Source organism: Mytilus galloprovincialis, chromosome 13 (assembly GCF_965363235.1).
Source record: "Mytilus galloprovincialis chromosome 13, xbMytGall1.hap1.1, whole genome shotgun sequence".
Taxonomy (NCBI): Eukaryota; Metazoa; Mollusca; class Bivalvia; order Mytilida; family Mytilidae; genus Mytilus; species Mytilus galloprovincialis.
Window position 1 is genome coordinate 26,964,754 of NC_134850.1, and position 24,617 is coordinate 26,989,370.

Consider the following 24,617-nt stretch of genomic DNA (forward strand, 5'->3'; position numbering starts at 1 on the left):
CCTAGTTTTCAAGTTGGTCCAAATGGGGGTCCAAAATTAAACTTTGTTTGATTTCATCAAATTGAATAAATGGGTTCTTTGATATGCCAAATCTAACTGTGTATGTAGATTCTTAATTTTTGGTCCAGTTTTCAAATTGGTCTACATTAAGGTCCAAAGGGTCCAAATTTAATTTAAGTTTGATTTTAACAAAAATTAAATTCTTGGGCTTATTTGATATGCTTTATCTAAATATGTACTTTGATTTTTGATTATTGGCCCAGTTTTCAAGTTGGTCCAAATCAGGATTCCATATCAAGTATTGTGCAATAGCAAGAAATTTTCAATTGCACAGTATTGCACAATAGCAAGAAATATCTAATTGCACAATATTGTGCAATAGCAATTAATTTTCAATTGGAGTTATCTTTCTTTGTATAGAATAGTAGTTGATAATATATGTTGGAAATTTGCCAGACATGACTATGATGTCATTTTCTATTTTTATTTGCCAATAACTTTATGTAAATAACTTCATTGGAAATTTGCCAATATAAAATGTTGCTGATGAAGCTTTTTTTCCTTATCTTATCTAAAATGTTTTAGATAATGTATGTTGGAAATTTGCCAGACATGACTATGATGTCATTTTCTATTTTTATTTGCCAATAACTTTATGTAAATAACTTCATTGGAAATTTGCCAATATAAAATGTTACTGATGAAGTTTTTTTTATTGTTTTATACAATAAACAATGTATATTCACTTTTACTACCAACCAATCTTTACCATTCAGTGATAACAAGCACTTTATTTTACATTTTAATATTTTATGATGTATTTAAAAGAGTAGTTATTGTTGCAAACTCCATTAGAAATTTGAATTGATATAAGTTTTGGAAAAAGGGAAACGGGGATGTGAAAAAAAGGGGGGGGGGTTTAAATTTTTCTCATTTCAGATTTCATAAATAAAAAGAAAATTTCTTCAAACATTTTTTTGAGAGGATTAATATTCAACAGCATAGTGAATTGCTCAAAGGCAAAAAAAAAACTTTTAAGTTCATTAGACCACATTCATTCTGTGTCAGAAACCTATGCTGTGTCAACTATTTAATTTTAGATTTAAATAAGAAGAAATCTTTAATTGATTTGTAAAATCTTGACATTTGTTTTGTGTAAAAAAAACCATGTAATGTCAAAAATTTGATCACAATCCAAATTCAGAGCTGTATCACGCTTGAATGTTTTGTCCATACTTGCCCCAACTGTTCAGGGTTCGACCTCTGCGGTCGTATAAAGCTGCGCCCTGCGGAGCACCTGGTTCTCATACTATATGCAATAGGTCTACTATATTTGTTGTATGGAATGATTGTAAGGTGTACCTATCTAGCGGGCAGATGTCATGTGACCTTGACCTCATTTTCATGGTTCAGTGGTCAAAGTTAAGTTTTTGAGTTTTGGTCTTTTTATCTAATACTATATGCCATAGGTCATCTATATTTGGTGTATGGAAATATTTTATGATCTTTATGTCAGTTGCGCAAGTTTTATTTGACCGTGACCTCATTTTCACGGTTCATTGCACAGTGTTAAGTTTTTGTGTTTTGGTCTATTTTTCTTAAACTATAAGTAATAAGTCAACTATATATGTTGTATAGAAGCATTGTTAGCTGTACATGTCTGCCTGGCATGGTTCATCTGACCTTGACCTCATTTTCAAGGTTCCTTGATCTTTGTTTAGTTATCTTGGTTAATGTTAAGTTTATGTGACAGTTGTATTAAAGCTTAGCTTTATACTTAGGACTATCAAGATAATATCAATGATTAGTATAGAAGGCGAGACATTTCAGTGTGTGCACTCTTGTTTCTGTCTATGAAGAAATAACATAAAAAATGTGGTGCACACTGAATAACGTGCGTAGCAGATTATTTAACAGTGTGCACCACATTTTTTATTGTCGAGCCTGCAACTTTTGTTGCAGAAAGCTCAACATAGGGATAGTGATCCGGCGGCGGCGGTGTTAGCTAACTTCTTAAAAGCTTTATATTTTAGAAGGTGGAAGACCTGGATGCTTCATACTTTGTATATAGATGCCTCATGTTACGAAGTTTCCGTCAGTCACATGTCCAATGTCCTTGACCTCATTTTCATGGTTCAGTGACCACTTGAAAAAAAAGTTCAAATTTTTTGTAATGTTGAATTCTCTCTTATTATAAGTAATAAGATAACTATATTTGATATGTGCGCACCTTGCAAGGTCCTCATGTCTGTCAGACAGTTTTCACTTGACCTCGACCTCATTTCATGGATCAGTGAACAAGGTTAAGTTTTGGTGGTCAAGTCCATATCTCAGATACTATAAGCAATAGGGCTAGTATATTCAGTGTATGGAAGGACTGTAAGGTGTACATCTCCAACTGGCAGGTGTCATCTGACCTTGACCTCATTTTCATAGTTCAGTGGTTATAGTTAAATTTTTGCGTTTTGGTCTGTTTTTCTCATACTATATGCAATAGGTCTACTATATTTGTTGTATTGAACGATTGTAAGGTGTACATGTCTAATGGGCAGATGTCATGTGACCTTGACCTCATTTTCATGGTTCAGTGGTCAAAGTTAAGTTTTTGAGTTTTGGTCTTTTTATCTAATACTATATGCCATAGGTCAACTGTATTTGGTGTACGGAAATATTTTATGATCTTTATGTTAGTCGCACAGGTTTTATTTGACCGTGACCTCATTTTCACGGTTCATTGCACAGTGTTAAGGTTTTGTGTTTTGGTCTATTTTTCTTAAACTATAAGTAATCGGTCAACTATATATGTTGTATAGAAGCATTGTTAGCTGTACATGTCTGCCTGGCATGGTTCATCTGACCTTGACCTCATTTTCAAGGTTCATTGGTCTATGTTTAGTTATCTTGGTTAATGTTAAGTTTATGTGACAATTGTTATAAAGCTTAGCTTTATACTTAGGACTATCAACATAATATCAATGATTAGTATAGAAGGCGAGACATTTCAGCGTGTGCACTCTTGTGTTATTTCAAATAGACAGAAAAAAATATTATAGTCATTTCTTATAATTTAATGACGTCACAGTGACATGACTAAATTATGATTATGGGGGATAACAAAATAACCTCAGCCAATCAAAAGACACGTTACATCCTAAATTAAATTTTGATTTTAAAACAAAATTTCACCGTTCAGATTGAAAATCAAGCAATCTATGAAAATAACCCAATGGTAATCTTTTGAAAGTTATAGTGACTTACTTTCTAAAGTCTACATTTTCATATTCTAGACTAACATTAATGAATGCCTAAAATTTGTCCATAAATTCTCATCATTTCAAATTATTATAAACAAACACTGGTGAAAAAATCCAAAAAATTAAATACTATATATTAGGTTTTTTGTGACAGGTTTTGTTTCCAATTTGGACCTCAGATAGGGCATATATCATTATATTATTGCTCAACTGGTGATCAAGCACTTTTCTTTCAAGTTTGACCACTTTCCCCTATCAGTTTCAAAAAAAGAAATGCCTCGTTCCTATGATTCTGAAGTAGTGTGAACTCTAACGTATTGGTCTTGTAGTATGCATTTCAATAAACAATGACAGCTTTTTGTAGGGTTTATCTTAGGGCTATTCCAGAAAAAAATGTATGAGGGGGTTGGAAGGCAGTTTTTGTCAGCACCCGCCACCCAGACAATTGTAATTAAAAATTAAAGTGCATTATAGTGTGAAAAGTTGCTCTGATACCCATCACCCATGTATTATTAATACAATGTGCCTTCCAACCCCCCCCCCCCCCCTCCCCCATACATTTTTTTCTGGAATAGCCCTTACATTACAATTTCAAATGAGAAAAAGTTAAATTTATACACATGAACATTTCAGATATTAAGTATGTCTTTGCTCAGTGTTTTCATTTTTATCTTTGCAGGTTTTAGCTAGCATGGAGAAGATAGGTCCATCCGTTTTACTAAACTGCAAAGAACAGTATAATTTGTGTATCTTAATGGGTTTACTTCCTCGGCCATTAGACATTTCATCTCACAACCCCACCACAGTATGTTAATTAATCAAAAGTGTATTAATTAATTGTTTGTATTAGTACTATTAGTGGCAGGCAAATTTCATTGATGGAGGAATCCAAAAAGCAGGAAAAACCAGCAATTGCAGTCAAATAGAGCTAATTTCCTAATGCATGTAGAGCTAGACTTTGTTTTTTGTGCTTGCTTTGTATGTATAAACATTAGCTCAATCATTGTAATTAAGATTTCAACATCTGCAAACAATATAGACAGTCATAGTTAAAACTGTATATACTATATTTGAATTTGATTTAATGTTATTCCAGTAACAATTGGACAATATATAAAAAAGCAAGCAAGCTTACCAAAGTCTTACTATACATGCATGGGAAATTAGCTCTAAGAACAGAGTCAAAATCACCATACTAAGAGTGGGGATCTAAATCACAACCTCAGTGTTGACAGGATATTGATCACTTCAGAGACCACTTTTCAACTGAGGCCCAAAGAATAAAAAAACAATGTTAGGAATACTGCATAATACCTAACAGCAAAATAAAACCAAAATGAATATCTTTAAAAACGGTCTATATATAGTTTTCCATAATAAACATAGACTCGTGTTGTGTCTTATAGAAATAAAAGATCACAGTGATTGTAGAATCCAAACTTCTCGAAATCTTTTTATATCTGGTGGTCCCTGAAGAAAAAACTACTGGTCTTCACTACTATTTCTTTTACAAAATACCAAAATTGTGTCCTTCCTTTTCAAATTTTGGTGGTCAAATCTCTTCGACTATGGCTTTTCAAGAACTCTGAGAATCTAGTGTTAATATGATTTATTCACAACTTAAACAATGAACTGTTTACTTTATAAAAAAAATATTTCCACCCTTCATCTTTTTTTTTAAACTATTGACTACATATGTTTTGATTACAGTATTGGGCTAAAGTATTAAAGAAAAAGTTCATAGTGACTACAGATAATTGTCCATTGATTTAATTTTAGATAGGGTTATTTCCCTTTGTCATGAGTTATTTCCCTTGTTGCTGGTGAAGCTGGTTGATCAACTTATTTGATTTATTTTAACATGTGGTTCAAGAAAGTCTGAATCAAGATTCTCACTAGATTGTAGTAAAGAAATCTACAAGCCATTAGCAAATGAAAGTTTTACAGAAAACACTTTTTGTTATCTAAAATCTAAGGATCAGTATAAAAAGCTGAATCTGATTGATCTTAAGAGGAAAATATTGCATACTACTCTTTAACATGACAGCATTTGGAAACATCTCAAACCATGATTTTAATAATTGAAAAATATTGAACAATTCCAGTCCTTGAATAGATTTGCATTTTTTTCTAATAAATGACAACAAAAATGTTACAAACTTTATTTTATATAGTATATTTCCTTTCATGTATTTAAAATGGTGGATTACTTAAAATGATATTTGGATTTCAGGCACAGATGAGAGAACAGTTATTAACAATGGCTTTAGAATATAACATGTTACCTTTTCTGAATAGATGTATACAAGACTGGTCCCCTGGAGGTTAGTACTTATACGACCGCAAAAATTGAAAAATGTTTTGTCGTATATTGGTATCACGTTGGCGTCGTCATCGTCGTCCCAAGACATTTGGTTTTAGCACTATAACTTAAGTACAAATAAATAGAAATCTATGAAATTGAAACACAAGGTTTATGACCATAAAAGGAAGATTGGAATTGATTTTGGGAGTTTTAGTCCCAACAGTTTAGGAATTAGGAGCCAAAAGGGTCCAAAAGTAAACTTTGTTTGATTTCATCAAAAAATGAATTATTGGGGTTCTTTGATATGCCAAATCTAACTGTGTATTTAGATTCTTAATTTTTTGGTCCTGTTTTCAAATTGGTCTACATTAAGGTCCAAAGGGTCCAAAATTAAACTTAGTTTGATTTTTACAAAAATAGAATTCTTGGGGTTCTTTGATATGCTGAATCTAAACATGTACTTAGATTTTTAATATTTGGGCCCAGTTTTCAGGTTGGTCCAAATCGGGGTCCAAAATTAAACTTTGTTTGATTTCAACAAAAATTGAATATATGGGGTTCTTCAATATGCTGAATCTAACCATGTATTTAGATTTTTAACCGGATTTTTGTGACAAAAATGTCGGTTATTGATTTGGGGATGTACGGCGGGCGGGCGGCAATCAAATGTTGTCCGTGCATTAACTCCTGAACCGTTCAACCAAAGCTTTTAAAATTTTAATATGTTATTCCTGACAACTATACGAAGGTCAAGTTCAATAATGGCGATTTTGACTTTTACCGTTCAGGAGTTATGGTTCTTGAAAGATTGAAAAATGGAGTTGTCCGTGCATTTACGCATGAACTGTTCTACCAAAGATTTCCAAATTTTAATATGTTGTTACTAATGAAAGAATGGAGGTCAAGTTCAATAATGACGAATTTGACTTTTACTGTTCAGGAGTTATGGTTCTTGAAAGATTGAAAAATGGAGTTTCCAGTCGTGTCCGTGCATTTATGCATGAACTGTTCTACCAAAGCTTCCGAAATTTTAATATGCTGTTACTGATGACAAAATGGAGGTCAAGTTCAATAATGACAATTTTGACTTTTACCGTTCAGGAGTTATGGTTCTTGAAAGATTGAAAAATGGTTTTTCCCGTCGTGTCCGTGCATTTTCTCATGAACCATTCAACCAAAGCTTTTGAAATTTTAATATGTTGTTACTGATGACAAAATAGAGGTCAAGTTCAATAATGACGATTTTGACTTTTACCGTTCAGGAGTTATGGTTCTTGAAAGATCGTAAAATGGCGTTTCCATTCAGGTTGTTGCATTTACTCATGAACCGTTCAATCTAAGCTTTTCAAATTTTAATATGTTGATACTGATGACAAAATGGAGGTCAAATTTGATATTGACGATTTTCACTTTCACCATTCATCAGTAATGGTTCTTGTGATATTGCCAGGACACAAATAAATGTTAATAAATCCGGTTTGCTGTCGTTGTGACAGCCTCTTGTTAATATTTGGGCCCGGTTATCAAATTGGTCAACATTGAGGTCTAAAGGGTTTAAATTTGAACATTATTTGATTTCATCAAAAATTGAATTCTTGGGGTTCTATGATATGCTGAATCTAACCATGTATTTAGATTTTGAATATTGGACCATAATAGGTAAATGTGCAATTTAAAATTTTTATAGTTTTTAAGTTTAAGTTCTTAGACCACATTCATTCTGTGTCAGAAAGCTATGTTGTGTCAACTATTTAATCACAATCCAAATTCAGAGCTGTATCAAGCTTAAATGTTGTGTCCATACTTTCCCCAACTGTTCAGGGTTCAACCTCTGCGGTTGTATAAAGCTGTGCCCTGCGGAGCATCTGGTTAACCTGGTACTAGGTTCTTTATACCTGTTGTGATCAAGACAGGTTCTAATTAGTAATATGTGACAGATATTTGTTTATAAAAGTTACCCTTGACCTATTTCAATGACTTTTTAATGTTTGTGTCGTTTTTCATGTGATTGAGAATTTATACATTGAAACCTGACAAATATGAATCTTGTGCAAGCTACAAACATGTATTTACTGAATATTATATCCATATGGAGACTAACAATGAAACTTCTTTATCAATTTAACCACCTTTCTAATCTGAACTAGATATTCAATGCCCAAGGGGTTTTGTTAAGGTGGTACCCAACACTTTCACTAAAATTAATTTGGCTCGTTTAATTTTCTTAAAATTTTGACAAAGTATTTACTTTGACCCTTTGACAAATATATAAAAATTTCAAAAATTTTGAACCAACCGTTTTGTCAGAAAAATTACATTGGTTATATAGCAGTTTGACAAACATCAATTTTGATCATTGAGAAGCTTAATATTTCTTTTAAAACACAACGTAATTAAAACGTTTAGCTGACTTTACAGAGTTATCTCCCTGTAGTGTTAGGTACCACCTTAAGAAAGGTTTTGCTGCTGTATATTGTACTTAAGGATGTACTTAGGTGAGGTTAGGTGAAAATGAAGAAATTAAGAAATTAAAATTGATACTTAAAGCTGGTAGAGCATTCGCTAAGGATGAAAATAAGCTAAAAATATTGATAGGTCATGGACCTCCTTTTCGAGATATTTGAGATTTAAAATATGACAGGAAAAGGCTGACTCGGACTTTTACCTTATGTTTGCATAGGTATTATTTGGGTCTCAAAACTATACAAAGAAAATCAAGAATCTTCTAAAATTTTGGTAAATGGCCTTTCAAGAGCTATTAATGGAAAAACACCAAGGAGTCCAAACATTTGACACGAATTCCAAAACCTCACCTAAGTACATCCTTAAGTAACAATAAATGCAACTCTTTATAGACGGATCTTAGGGATGACAAAAGATAAAATATTGGGGATACACACAAATGCCACTGAAAATATTGTAGAAACAATAAAAAAGGAAAAGAATATTTTTGCATTGTTTATACATTCTGTATTGTTATCTTGGCAGCGGTATACTATCATCGTAAGTTTCATTTTATAAATGTTGAAATAGTTTACGGCTGTTCCATTCCGAAATATCTAGTACCTTTTGAAAGCACCTTTAAAATAGTATCAATCCAAAGTAGCAATTGAATCAATTTATCTGTATTTACTATGAGGCCACTGCAATTAGAATAGTTGTTTGTCAGACTGCCTTTATATACAAAATATTTTTGTTTGATTGTCATTTGTCAGTGCTAGGTGTATTTAAATGGAACAGCCATGAATATTACTGTTAAACAGACATTTTCCTGTCGAACAGTTATGAATTGTTTGATTTTGTGATCAATTATTTTTGTTAGTCTGACAGTGTTGGATTTGATTCATGAGATAAACTGCAGATTTACCAAATTTGGTAAAAAAATTAACCCTTTAATATACACATTATTATGTTAATATTGTATGAAAAGTGAAATTTCAGAAAAAATAAATATTATGTTTATCTTGTATGAAAAGTCAAATTTTCAGGGGGAAAAAATAAACAAAGTAACCATTGTTATGATAGTTATAGGATTCTGAAGTCAGAATTTTTCAGCATTTATGAAACATATTTTTTTGTAGTTGAACGTATTTTAAAATTATCTGCCCCTGCCTATTAAAACATTTGAAGTCAAATTTTTTCAGGTGATTGAACTTTAATATTTCAATATGTAATTTCTGAGACTGCCTCGTTGATGACTCATGTCTTATCTTTGTTTTTCAGAATATGTTCATCATGGCTGCACATTGAAGTTCGTTTTAGACTGGTCATGGAGTCGTGTGGTACATATTAAAAATACAATCGATAATACATGTAAGTCCAATATTGCTCAAGACTTTTGATTGGTCAATATAAAATGCACTGTGTGTTGGTTGGTTGGAATTCAAATAGCCACTCTCATTTGTCATGCAAATTTGATTAGAATTCTGAGAATATATTACTTGATATTATTGATTTAATTTTTTTGTGGTGTGGTCGTCCACAATGTATTAGTTTGTGATTAGATAAGTTAATCAGGAACCACTTGTGGTAGGTTGATATTTAGTATGCAATTGTATTTTCATAATGGCACATCTCATTTCCATGTAGATTATTTTGTCCCTGCCCCCTCAGTCGTGGTTTATTGACTATTAAGGTTTGCTAATTTAACAAATATAAGTTTGTGATTACATCAGTTTAAGGGGAACCCCCAAGTGGTAGGTCAAGGATATTTGGTATGCAGAAGTATAATAGTAAAGGCACATCTCATGAAGATTATTTGGCTCTGCCCTCTCAATCATGGTCTATTTACTTTAAATGGGTTTTTTTCGTTAATGTGTAGAAGTTTGTGATTTGTTCAGTTTAAGAGAAACCACTGATGATAAGTCAATGATATTTGGTATACTGTTGTATTAGCATTTGCAAAATTTCCAGGGAGATTATTTCATTTTTTATTTGGCCCAACCCTCTCATCAAAGATCATGGAATTTGAAAAATTTTCATTGTTTACAAGTTATAGAATGTGTTTAAGTTGGTGCAAAAGGAACTACTTCTGATAAGGCCATGGTATTTAGTGTGCAGTATTATAAGCTTAGGCATTTCTCATTTCATTGAGTTTATTTGGTCCTTCACCTTAAGTCATGGTTCATTAACTTTGAATATTTTGCATAGTTCACATAATAAATATTGCCATTTTAGTTTCAATATTTGCATTATACTATCAAAATTACAAAAAATGTAAGATATATGTATCTCTGTTGCAATAGGTTATTTGCTTTGATTACAAGACAAGACAAGACAAGACAAATACTTTATTAGAGTCTCACCTCAAAATTGACATACATTTATACATTTATAAAATAACAATAATATTTAAAACAACATGAGCCACTCTAAAAAGAGTTATGAGAGACTATAAAATTTCTACAAAACACATTATTATCTACAATTATATAAAATACCTTTTCTTTTTAATAATACATCATAGCAGATTTTGGCTAAAAAGTAACACACATTTTCATCATTGAATAAAAATTTGAATTTTACATCTGTTTTTTCATGGTTTTTGAAATCCTGGTACATTATCAGTTTCTTTTATTACAGGTTCACCTTTATATGATTGGTCAGTGGTTAATTTAGACACCAGGTCAATGTTGACGTTACATCATGCGTATCAGAAACTGTCTCATCTCGCAGCTATTTTTAGACATCTTCTAAATCAAGGATTATCAACCACTGAGCAAGGTAATTTCAACGAAATTTTGTACATGTAAATTGAAGTCAACAAATTGAGTTTATGTAGCAGAGCTTTGTAAACTGATAAAGGTGACAATAAAACCTAATTTAACATAGGTCACACAATACAGTTATCTCCAATTTAATGTATGGGGCCTCAGTGGACATTGGTCTAAGTGGTTACTACTGTAATCACAAGCCAGTCAACACAGAGGTTGTGAGTTCGAACCCCACTTGTACACGTGCTCTGAACTCCAATTTTAATTGACTAGGATTGTCAGTTTTCCTAATCGAAGGTCTGTGGTTTTCTCTAGGCACTGCAGCCTCCTCCACCAATAAAAACTGGCTGGACAAAATAGGTCTAAAAAAGTGGCGTTAAAACACACAAAAAATCAATCAAACTAAATTTAATGCAAAACTAACAGATATTTAATTTAAAACCAACTTCAGGGTAAAGAATCACATTATTGGAAAAATTCTACGAAATATTGTTCTCGTCTTTTGAAGCTAACAAGAATGACATCATTGTTGCAATTTTCAGGTCAAGCATTAACACCAGATATATGTTATCTTTAATTACTTTTCTTAACAAGATACATTAAATTTGATAAAAAAGAGTTTCAGGTGAGACATCTGCTTTTTAGATTTGTAAGAAGTCACATACCAATGAATAAATTCTGGAAATCAAAATGGCAGATCCCTTTAGTTACAGACTGGTAGATTATAGAATATACCCCCACAAATATATGAGATTGGCCAATCAAAATACTTTGTTTAAATTTTCCCTCTTAATAAGAGGTATACTGATCAATTAACCCTGTCTGTCTCTTTCTCTTCATGGTCCTTTTCTACTTAGAATTAACTTCATTATATAATATAAAATTTTGCACCATTTGATTTTTATGCCCCACCTACGATAGTAGAGGGGCATTATGTTTTCTGGTCTGTGCGTCCGTTCGTCCATCTGTGCGTCCGTTCATCCGTCTGTGCGTCCGTTCGCTTCAGGTTAAAGTTTTTGGTCAAGGTAGTTTCTGAAGAAGTTGAAGTCTAATCAACTTGAAACTTAGTACACATGTTCCCTATGATATGATCTTTCTAATTTTAATGCCAAATTAGAGATTTGACCCCAATTTCACGGTCCACTGAACATAGAAAATGATAGTGCGAGTGGGGCATCCGTGTACTTGGGACACATTCTTGTTATAATTTTTTTACTTTTATAGGATTCATACAGTTACAGAGTAAATTAAGTGTGGTTCTGTATATCAGTCAGCATTTGAAGGTTGTGATGTGGTTTGTCAGAGCAGGACTACTACCTGAACATGATGGTATGAAGTTTTTTATAATACTATTGATTCATTAATTTTTGCGGGGACCAAATTTCTTGGATTGAAAATTTTTTACAATTGTGGGAACATTTAAATTCTTGGTTGACCTCAACGGAGGAAATCCACGAAAAACTGGTATCCCACAAATAATAATGAACTAAATTATGTAATTTTTTTTAGATTTTTTTATTATTGCAAAAATATAAATTGAAAAGATTTTACAAAAATTAAAACTAAAATTTTTATTTGAGCTAGTGTGACAAAGCAATTCTGTCAATATTTGAGGTTCAGTCTGTGGTTAAATTGCTCATGGTAACTTAATTGAGACTTTAACAAATGACACCTTTTATGAAAGTCAAATCATTTCTTTTATACGAAAAACTGAGATGACTGGTTGATGTCAAATTTAAAATAGCAGGGGTCAAATTTTTATCAAACTTAAGACAGGTGTGAAGTTATTAATTATCCTAAGTCTATAAAGTTTGTGAACAAAACAAAGCGGAAAACAATTTCAAATCTTCCATCTACATTAAATTCTTTAAATAACTTAAATATGACATCAGACAACCACAGCAGTTTATTTTTAGTATGCTGTGGTATCATTATTATTTGTGGAATACTTATTTTAGTGAGTATACTTGAAAATAAATGTACATTAAATGATCAAAGAAGTAAAATTTTACTGGGCTTGAAATCAAATATCCTTGAAAATACATGAACATTGATAGCAACAAGAATGATTGAATGCACAGTTTCTAAATAACTTTAGTATTCTTCTTTCTACAAATGTTTTTTTTTTTTCAATAGAATTAGATGAGCATTTACTGCCAGGGCAATACAGCTACCCAGCAGCTAATTTGGTGCAGGCCTTTGAACATCGGAGACAGGAACTCCAGAAACTACACCAGTAAGTCCTTAGATTAGCCTATCTTGCCCATTTTTGGGGGCCTCTGTGGCCGGTTGGTCTAGGTAGTTACTACTGTAATCACTAGCCAGTCAATAGTGAGGTTGTGAGTTCGAACCCCACTTGTGCAGGTGCACTCGACTGCAATCTAAATTGACTAGGATTGTCAGTTTTCTTATTGAAGGTCAGTGGCTTTCTCCAGACACTATATTTCCATCAATAAAAACTGGCTGCCAGGAAATACCCAAATAGCAGTGCTTAAAAGTGGTGTTAAAACACAAACAGTCAATCTTTCCCAGTTTGGACCATTTGTTTAATTGCCACCATTTTGCATTGGTTTTTTGTCGAGCCTGCAACTTTTGTTGCAGAAAGCTCGACATAGGGATAGTGATCCTACAGTGGCGGCGGCGTTAGCTAACTTCTTAAAAGCCTTATATTTAAGAAGGTGGAAGACATGGATGCCTCATGTTACGAAGTTTCTGTCAGTCACATGTCCAATGTCCTTGACCTCATTTTCATGGTTCAGTGACTACTTGAAAAAAAAGTTAAGATTTTTTGTAATGATAAATTCTCTTGTATTATAAGTAATAGGATAACTATATTTGGTATGTGCGTACCTTGCAAGGTCCTCATGCCTGTCAGACAGTTTTCACTTGACCTCAACCTCATTTCATGGATCAGTGAACAAGGTTAAGTTTTGGAGGTCAAGTCCATATCTCAGATACTATAAGTAATAGGTCTAGTATATACGGTGTATGGAAGGACTGTAAGGTGTACATGTCCATCTGGCAGATGTCATCTGACCTTGACCTTATTGTCATGGTTCAGTGGTTATAGTTAAGTTTTTGTGTTTTGGTCTGTATTTCTTATACTGTATGCAATAGGTCTACTATATTTGGTGTATGGAATGATCAAAAGGTCTACATATCTAGCTGGCAGGTGTCATCTGACCTTGACTTCATTTTCATGGTTCAGTGGTCAAAGTTAAGTTTTGAGTTTTGGTCTTTTTTTCTAATACTAATTGCAATAGGTCAACTATATTGGTGTATGGAAATATTTTATGATCTATATTACAGTCATGCAGGTTTTATTTTACCTTGACCTCATTTTCACAGTTCTTTGCTCAGTGTTAAGTTTTTACAAGATTGTGTTTTGGTCTGTTTTTCTTAAACTACAAGCAATAGGTCAACTATATTTGTTGTATGAAAGAATTGTTAGCTGTACATGCCTGCCTGGCATGGTTCATCTGACCTTGACCTCATTTTCTAGGTTCATTGGTCAATGTTTAGTTTTCCTGGTTAAGTTTATGTGACAGTTGTAATAAAGCTTTATATTTAGGACTATCAACATAATATCAATGATGAGTAAAGAAGGGGAGACATTTCAGCGTGTGCACTCTTGTTGCAATGTGAACCATTCCAATCATATCACATGCATGCATTTTAAGCATCGTTAGCATATGCCATCAATAGAAAAATATGAAGATTTGGTATGAATGCCAAAGGGAGACAACTATTGACAATAGATCAAATGTCATAGATGTAAAGCAACTATAGATCACTTTACAGCCTTCAACAATGAGTAAAACCTGTTCATGTCGTAAGCTATAAAAGAATTTTAAATGACAAAATATAAAGCAATTCAAGCGAAAAAGACAAATGGCCTTATTTATATTCGACAAAATTAATGAAAGATACAAATATTTGTTTGTATAAATTTTGGCCCATAAAACGTTAGCCATAATTCTGCAGGCTTTTGTCCATGTGAACTTTGACAATTATTTGGCTTGTATAATGGGCCATGTGAACTAAGAACACTTGGCTGCATATTTTTATGCCATTTGAACATGTTGAATGAACTTCATATTTTTGATAGTCATTTCGCCAGTAATACTGTTCAGAGAAACCAAATTTTTGGTCTACAGCTAGACGATAAGTTGATACCTTTAAGGATTTTTAATATCGATCAGACTCGTATTTTCAGTTCTCCTACATATTGAATTATGAGTTGGTTAATGCTTAGGACAATAAATTGTGTAACTTTTTTTAAGAAACTTATTACTCTTAAATGAGGTTGGTGCTGCTATGTTTTATGGTTCATTTTGATAAGAATTGTGTAAAATATCTCATTACTAAAATTGAAGCCGTTTTGAAAACCAGCATTGAATGAAGAATTGTCTTCCCAGCTCTGAATTCATGGTTTATAGTTCTACCTTTGAAAATAAATGCTGATTTATTTAAATCTACTGTATTTTTCAGTGATATTGGTGAAACAGATTTACTACTAATTGATGGCATGGTTAATAACATGGGTCCTGCTGTCAGTGACTTGTGGATGAAGGAAGGTGGGAGTGGATTGTATCCACCGCCAAGTTTACATGTAAGCTATTCAATTAATCAGGGCTATTTCATTCAAATTTATGGGGGAGGGTAGGTAGGGACTTTCAAAATATCCATACAACCAAGAACCATTATTAGATTATTATACATGATGGTAATAGATACATACTGAAAAAAGACCTGTGACCCACATTCAATAATTAAACTTCCCTTCCCACCCTCCCACATACATTTTAATGTAATATCCCTCATGGGTTATTAAGAATTTGATTCTGAACAAGGTTAGGAATTTAGAAAAAAAGAAAGTTTTCACAAAAAATCTACTTACCAACAAATTAAAAAAAAAATTTGCCTTACTACAAAGTAAAATCACAAAAATACTGAACTTAGAGGAAAATCAATTTGGAAAGTCTATAATCACATGGCAAAATCAAATTACAAAACACATCAAAAACGAATGGACAAGAACTGTCATATTCCTGACTTGGTACAGGCATTTTCAAATGTAGAAAATGGTGGATTAAACCTGGTTTTATAACGCTAACCCTCTCACTTTGATGACAGTCTCATCAAATTCCGTTACATTTACATTGATGCGTTCAATAAAGTTTCAATATTTTCCATGATTGATCCTTTTGCAACAATACAAAAGTGGATAAATCTTAGTTTGCAAAACTACACCCACAAGGGTCAAGCAATACATACAAACAATGATTACAATTTCACACAATTCAATACAATAGAACATATTTAAAAAAAGAGTTCAATTCACAAATTTATGTAAAAAAAACCAATCATAAACTTAAATATTTAAAGAAACATATAAGAAATCAGTTTTCCAGATAAGACAAAAATCCAGTTGGGTCTGATTTAAAACAGGATAATCTTCTTTGTGTCAATTTAATCATTGTTTTTAAAAACAAAATGTAGGAATTTTGACTTATAGACTTATTTAATATTATTACAGGCACTACTTAATGTATACCTTCTAGAAGGGATAGACTTAACAATGAAGAATGCTTTAGTGCTTTACTCTTTGTTGGACCTGGTCTCACTTGTGGACCCTACACAACACGAACAAGTAAGTCAACATGGCCATTAGTTTTGTGAAGAATAGACATAAACAGTAAAAATTTCTCGGGGCTATTCCAGAAAAAAATGTATGGGGGGTCTGAAGGCAGTTTTTGTCAGCACCCACAACCCAGACAATTGTAATTGAGAATTATAGTGCATTATAGTGTGAAAAGTTGCTCTGATAGCCATCACCCATGTATTATTAATATAATGTGCCTTCCAACCCCCCCCCCCCCCCCCATACATTTTTTTCTGGAATAGCCCTCAGCATAATTGATCTGTTACAAAAACTTCAGATTCTAATATGATGTCCTTATAAAGATTTGTAAACAAAGCTGTGTTCTAATTAGCTCAAAATATCTGACACATTTACACACAAACTGTTTATATTCTCGTTATTTTCATTTGTATCCTGATTCAAGATATACTTTTTAGCAGCTTATATAAACTATTATAATATATTGTTTATCATATAATATATATTTACCCTTCTATAAGATTATGCACAGTGAAAAATATTGCTAAATTTTAGTAATATTCTAATATTTCAAAATAATTTCAAAAATTGGAAAGTTTTATAATTCTATGAAACTGTTTACAACTATAATAAGTGGCATTATAACTGACAAACAACCCAACGATCTTTTTCACTTTTAAAGTGTTCTATAAAGTCACTATTCAATACCAAGAATTATTTGTTTGCTATGAAATACCGTGCTTTCCTTGTGAAATAAAAACCGATAATTTCACATGTGAAATAAATAAATGTCATACATCAATCGATGTAGATGTTGTCAAGACGTCGTTTATGAGGTCACATCAAAACAAATGTGAATGTGTAGAAAAAGATATAGTTCCTTACATTTTCAACTTTAATTCCATTAGGCCAAAAATAAAATATTGTTTGTTTCCCCTCCCACCACCAACCCGGTAGAATCGCCGCAACTTGAAAAATTTTATTGGCCATTCTTGTCCAAATTTTTTTTTTGCTATGTTGGTTTTTGGTGATATCTTTCCGATGCTGTAGTAAACGTGCGTTGGTTTTTTGTCATACCTTTTCCGATGCTGTAATCAACAAGCCTTTTAAATCAAGGCATTTTTGCATTGAAGCGTCTATATGATTCGGAATCAAGGAAAACAAACTGCCTTGCTACATGATTTGTGTTGTGTGCAAGGGTGATATTTGAAAATAAAAAATCTGAAGCATCTTTCAACCCACTGAGTGCACCTTGATTGGCTTTGTCTTTAACCTCTGTTCCGGTTTAAAGGATAAAATCTTTGAGTAAAAATGGTCTGAATCTTGCTTTGAAATCAATCTACTTTGTCTCGACTTCGAACAGGTTGGGCACAAGTCAGAAAATGTTGGATACGTGAATTCCCTGCTTTCACCTCATGTGTAAACAAGACCAGTTTAAATGTGTTTTTATTTTTCAATTCATGGCATGAAATCAACAAAAGGGCATGTTTTAACACATGCAAATCTTTTGTTTAGGAATTAATTGACCAAGCTGCATGATCCAGGTGCAACTGAACATAACTGAATTATGTTCACTTCTATTGAAAATTTTTATTCATTAAATTTTAATTCCAAAGTCATTAACATATCTTTTTGTCATCTCATAATTGATGATCAAGGTATGAATTGGTGAACACAGGAATTGTTTTGTTGTGAGTTATGCATCAAATTAGATTTGAAATAAGCTTGATTTTTAACTAATTAAACACTTGCTTTCATTACACATTGTTATCACATGAAGGATGTGTGCTTTTGTAGATTTCATACCATAAAATGAATAGGAAAAAAGGAGGTCCCTGTATACTGTTTTTAACATAAAAAAACTAGGGTGTACACTGAATACAGGGAATACCCCACTTTTCTTGACTTATCTTACCTGTTGAATTTTATAAAAATTCAATATAGAAAAATGATATCAAGAAATAAAATAAAATAATTTGCCTTCCTACCTACCCATAGCCTGATAACCTCCGTCGGGGAGGGGAAACAAAGATATTTTTAATGTTGGCCTTATAAAGCCCATTGTCAGTGTAATAAAAAGAAAAACAAATCAATGAATTCTAAAATCGAAAGATATTTAACTCATGACTGAACAAGACTGATAATTAACTCATCCCCTACAGGTATTCATGTATTAATATCATGTTCAATCACTCGTTGAATATTTAGGAGAACCCTGTATTGTATTTTAAGCTCCAACAGCATCAATTGGGGATTTGGTTGTCGCAAATAAAGTTTACTGGCGACGCGTTAGCGGAGACAGTAAACGGGTATTTACGACCATCAAATCCCCAATTGATGCCGTCGGAGTTTAAAATACAATTATGTTATCTCCATTCTAATGAAACTGACAGAAAACAACATTAAAACATGTTATTAAAATCTGTCATATGCTGTCTGAACTTGCATGTATATGTCCCACAGCATCAGTTGTCAATTGATGCCATGTAAAAAAGGGACGTTATCCAATCAAAATGAATGTTACAAACGTTGTTGCATTAGAATTTTCTGTATTTGAATTCTTTGAATACCTATACATTTTGTACTATAATTATAGAGTAACATTACTTTTATCACTCGGGATCACTGAACATGGGAAATCGAAAAGTATGAGCTGAGAGTGGTGTTCTATGGACACATATTCTTGTTTCTCCTCACAAATTTGCATACAATTATCTTTATTTAAGTTGTACAATACAATTCATAGGAGGATCCAGGAGGGAGGCCCCTTTCGTGGGAAAAAATTGGTTGATTATATTGGGAATCATCGAAGGGTGACTGGAGCGGGGCCCCCCCCCCCCCTTACAAAAAGTTCTGGATCTGCCACTGCAATTACATTACATGTATCATTGTATTTATGCTTTGCCGGCCTCAGGTTTCACTGAACCTGGAAATTTGATACTATGAGGGTAGGTAGTCATTTTATTGACACATATTTTATCTTTATGTCTAAGGTCATTTACATATAATTATTTTTATTTTAGTTTTCTCAGAAGATTTGTAAGTTTACTAAGTCACAGTGTATCCCGATCTCTGTAGTCAAGCTAGTCCAAGGATTTTGGCTGCTGGATCATAAAGACTTTGAGGTAAGGAATACTAGAGTATTTGATGGCTTCAAATTCTTCACACCACTTTAGTTCTTCATAAAACTTAAATCCATGAATTTAATAATCCACTAACATGTAAAAGAGGTGTGAAAGATACCAGAGGGACATTCAAACTCATAGATTGAAAATAAACTAACAACCTCATGGCTAAAAAAGAAAGACAAACAGACAAATAATAGAACACAAGACACAATTTACAAAAAAAATGATTTAGAAAACTTAAGATTAAGCAACAGGAACCCCACCAAAAACAGAGTGATCTCTGGTGCTCCAGAAGCGTAAGCAGTTTCTGTAACTTTTGTAACTTTTGCTCATACCACGAAAATTGATACCCATGAATAAAAGTAATTTCACGGTATTTCAATCATCTGAAGAAAGAAAATATATAAATTTAGAACCATTCACAGATTATTGACTTATAATTTTTTTATGGCAAACTGGATCCCTGTATGCTTGAACTAACTGTTATTGCACTAGCATGCATCTTTATATTCTGAAATGAATTATTCACCTATTTACTTACAAAAAGCTCTGTGTACAAAACATGTAATATTACAAGGTATACATGTAGGATCTTGATAATCCACATCTAGAATGCAATTACCTTATTTGATATTAAATTTCTGTCTGGCATATATATGCCATATTTGACCTATTTTTTTTTTATTAAAGGATAACAATATCATTGAAAAACGGCAAAGTTTAAAACAAAAAAAGCAGATACTGAAATGGCTCGCCTGCACCAAAAAGATGTTTATTATAGGATTAAACTCCTTTTTAAAGGAATTTATTGGTGTATAAACTCGACCACTTCGGACTTTTATTTTTTTGTGAGTGATTTGGTCCAGTTTATATACCAATAAATTCCTTTAAAAAGGCGTGTAATCCTTATAATTCTTTAAAATTTGAGATAATGAATATATTTTTCCACACTTGTTACCTCTATCACACGTAAATTGTATATTTATGTTATTGAATAGGTCTGGGGCATGAATATATTTGTTGGTTAACACAAACATATGTACTCAATGAAATTTGCTATAGATCTAATAAAAAGTTAACTGCAAAAACTTTTCTAATCATTCAAACTGACGAATGATTTTGTGTATTATTTTAACGATTAACGTGTAGTGAAAATAAATTTTGTTAAAGTCAGTGTTATTATCGCCACCATCTTGTTTACATTGGTTACGAAAAGAAGTTCGGTCAACGTCTTCTATCGAAAAATAACCAAGGTCAAGAGTAACTACCGGAAATTCTCTCGACCAGTCATATCAACATATTCCTTAATATGCAAATCATATAAGAATTATTTACTCATAGTATCTGAGAAAGATTTAATCACCAAAAAACTTTCCATTAACCAATGAAGTTAACCATGGGTATTATATGATTGCTAATGTTAAATGTACATGATTTTCTGACAGGGTTTATCTAACCACCAGCTCAATTTCTTTGTTCACTGGTCACTCACTGTTACCTGTATTTAAATTTGATAAAAAAACAAAAAAGACATTCAACAGAAAGTTCATTCATTATCTGTAAACATGCGAGAAATTTCAGCTTGTTCAATTCTTGTTTTTGATTTGCATTATTGTGGACTGTTAGTTCTTACAACGCTTCCAACAATTTTATGATTTTTAAGCATGTCTATACCATCTTGTTTTGGAGAAGACGTTTCTAAGTTGAAAAACTTGTGTCTAATCCAATAGGTCTTTTTTGGTCAATAAAATATGTTTAAACTATTAACTACCATCTTGTTTTGCTTACAGCCTCGGTGGCCGAGTGCTCTAAGTAGTTACTACTGTAATCACTAGCCAGTCAACACTGAGGTTGTGAGTTTGAATCCCGATCGTGCGGGTGCACCAGACTCCAATCTTAATTGACTAAGATTTTCAGTTTTTTTTATCGAAGGTCATAGTTCATGTAGTTTTAACCGGGCACTCTGGCTTCCCCAAACAATAAAAACTGACCGTCACAAAATAGTCAAAAAACGGAGGTTTAATGTGGCGTTAAAACACTAAAAATCAATCAAATCTTGTTTTGCTTTTTCAGGAATCCATGGTTGTTATTCTGGACCCTTTAGTGACCAGGAGTTTGGGTGACTGGCAACATTATAGAATCATCAGGTCTCTATTATACCAAGGAGATTGCAAAATGGCATTGCGCTACATTACTTATAAGCAGTCACCATTATCGTCACCTGAAGAAGTCAAAATAAAACTGACGGTATTATTAGCAAACGGGTAAGTCAATAGTTATGTTTATGTTGCTGTTTCCTGTCAAGAATCTCCTCAGACAATGATGTATACATTTTGACAATTTCATCTGTTATTTATTTATTTTTATGCCCCACCTACGATAGTAGAGGGGCATTATGTTTTCTGGTCTGTGCCTCTGTTCGTCCGTCCGTCTGTTCGCTTCAGGTTTAAGTTTTTGGTCAAGGTAGTTTTTGAAGAAGTTGAAGTCTAATCAACTTGAAACTTAGTACACATGTTCCCTATGATATGATCTTTCTAATTTTTATTCCAAATTAAAGTTTTGACCCCAATTTCACGGTCCACTGAACATAGAAAATGATAGTGGAAGTGGGGCATCCATGTACTTGGGACACATTCTTGTTATTTTTTTGGGGGGAGGGGGTTTGCTCTGTCAACTCTGAGATTGAGCATTTGAACCCTGCATGTTCACTTCCTCCCATCCTCTTTCAAATTCACATTGATTTCAATGTAATATTCGTGACTGCTCTAAGTTTAATATTTTTCTTGTAGATTGACAGCTGAGGCTCTAGAGTACCAGAGAACATACAGAGATGAAGATAATATGGAAGATATGTTACAACACCTGTTTCAAGGATGTCAACAAAGTAATTCATGTTTCTATGGTCACACCAATTTCAATTTGAATTATCATATTTTCCAGCATTATAGATTAATGCTTATTACTTGAAAAACATTAATTTATATGAAATTGAAATATTTATTTGCTTTTTATGTCGTGTGGAAGAGAGCTGGCTCATTATGTCTGTCTAGTGTAATACAAAGCAGGGTTTATATTCATATCACAGTAAAATGTTCTAGTTCTGAATATGCATTTAATTTGCTAAAGGACTCAGAATTACTGTGCACATTTATTAATGCTATTTCAAAATGGCAGATAAATAAGAAGCTGTTTCATCACAATTGTACAGTACTACTAAACAGAATTACTTTATATTTGGTAAACAGATTGTCAGCGATGTGTTGTAATGTGTGTGAGTGCGTCAAACAGTTAAGGTGGTACCCAACACTTTCACTAAAATTAATTTGGCTCGTTTAATTTTCATAAAATTTTGTCAAAGTATTTACTTTGACCCTTTAACAAAAATTTTGAACCAACCGTTTTGTCAGAAACACTGGTTATATAGCAGTTTGACAAACACCAATTTTGATCAATGAAAAGCTTAATATTCCTTTTAAAACACAACGAAATTAAAACGTTTAGCTGACTTTACAGAGTTATCTCCCTGTAGTGTTAGGTACCACCTTAATTCCTGTTAACTTGTACTTTAAAGTATGAGTGGTGGTATAATTAGCAAAACACAGTGTGATTTAGATTTCTCTAGAAAATGATTTACTGTTGATTTAACAATTCACAATTTGTAAGGACAATTTAAAAGTTTAACAACAAACATATACTGTAAGATTTGTATACAAAAACCACAGACTAAATTTCCATGAAAATCCATCAATCCACCAATTTTGGTATCCTTGAAAATTAAATGAATCCATTTAGTAGGTTGAAAATGGAATCTTAAGTATGTGGCTACTTACATGTATATATAAAAGCTAAGATATAAATTGTATCTCAAAAACAAATGTTGACTTCTTGTCTAAGGTAGACTACTTAGTCCTGACATCATTTGATTTCTTGAAGAGAATAAAATCCACATGCTGAGAACAAAAATTTATCATAGAAGTGGATAATTATTTACAATGGTACAGGTAGAAAGATTACTCCTGTTTGTGATAACAAGGAAATTTTTTTAAAAACAACTTTTAGGATTGCTTTTTTGTAGTGCATTTAATACTTTTGTATTATATTTTTTTACAGCTAAAACTATGGATCAGTTACTGCAGCTGCCGTTGACAGAGAACGAGGAACGTCAGCTAATTAGATATCTTACTGACAGTAAAGAACCACACTCCCTGGAATTACTGGTTTTACACTATCTACAAAGGGCCAGATATGTAGAGGCCATACAACTCAACGAAAAGTTAAAACATGCAGTTATTGTAAGTCACTGGTATAACTGTATTGAAGGTTAGGCAGTACTTGTTCCTAATCAGAATTTTCTATTTTGTAATCAGTGACATAGCCTTCTCAATTTCTCAATAAAGGAATAGGTCCAGTAAGACCCCTTTTTGGCCCCAAAATATAGCAGTTTTACAAAATTGTTAAAATGTAAACTTTTAGTTATTTATTGGAAAGTAGAATGCTTCTGCTACATAAATATGGGCTGTTTTTGACAATACAATGCACATTTATCGGGTATTAGTATCATTAATTCATACTAAATTACTGAAATCTTCACAAATTTAGCATTTTAAGTAAACTTTAGATGGTGTCAGTCTTAAACGAAAGTGGCCACATTTGTGTTCATTCTCAATATTGTAATGTAAGTTATATTTCATGATAATACATAACATATATAAAGGTTGAGGATGAACACGGATGCGGCCACTTTCATTTTTGACAAAAACCATCTGAAAAGTGACATTTTTTGGCATATTTGATAGATTTTTCATATTTAAGCTAGAATCAGAGCGTTTTTAAGTAAATCAGTTAATATCTTTCACATAAACTAATTGAATCAACTGAAATAGACACTTTACTGCTTAAAAAGTGTCCAAAATCTTTCGTCAGATAAACCTAAAATTGAGGCCAAAATCGGCCCTTACCAGACCTACTCCTTTGATAATGTCCATGTTATTGTTTTATTGAATGAAATTTAAGGTATTTTTTTAATTCTATAAAATATTTTTAAAATTTATAAAAAGACCTTCCATTGTACTGTAAATTTAGAAACTATATGAA

At 32.4% G+C, this 24,617-nt stretch overlaps 1 protein-coding gene across 3 annotated transcripts in view; it reads left to right on the forward strand.

Annotated features, from left to right (window-relative positions):
- LOC143056113 (uncharacterized) overlaps positions 1–24,617 on the forward strand; it is a 72,343-nt gene that overhangs the window by 20,749 nt on the left and 26,977 nt on the right. For all 3 annotated transcript variants that reach the window (XM_076229195.1, XM_076229197.1, XM_076229196.1), the window contains exons 15-26: positions 3,934–4,059; positions 5,488–5,578; positions 9,283–9,372; positions 10,642–10,782; positions 11,997–12,101; positions 12,909–13,008; positions 15,264–15,384; positions 16,312–16,425; positions 19,419–19,520; positions 21,597–21,787; positions 22,313–22,407; positions 23,634–23,815. In XM_076229195.1, the coding sequence (XP_076085310.1) occupies positions 3,934–4,059; positions 5,488–5,578; positions 9,283–9,372; positions 10,642–10,782; positions 11,997–12,101; positions 12,909–13,008; positions 15,264–15,384; positions 16,312–16,425; positions 19,419–19,520; positions 21,597–21,787; positions 22,313–22,407; positions 23,634–23,815 (1,458 nt within the window). The remainder of the gene's footprint in view (positions 1–3,933; positions 4,060–5,487; positions 5,579–9,282; positions 9,373–10,641; positions 10,783–11,996; positions 12,102–12,908; positions 13,009–15,263; positions 15,385–16,311; positions 16,426–19,418; positions 19,521–21,596; positions 21,788–22,312; positions 22,408–23,633; positions 23,816–24,617) is intronic.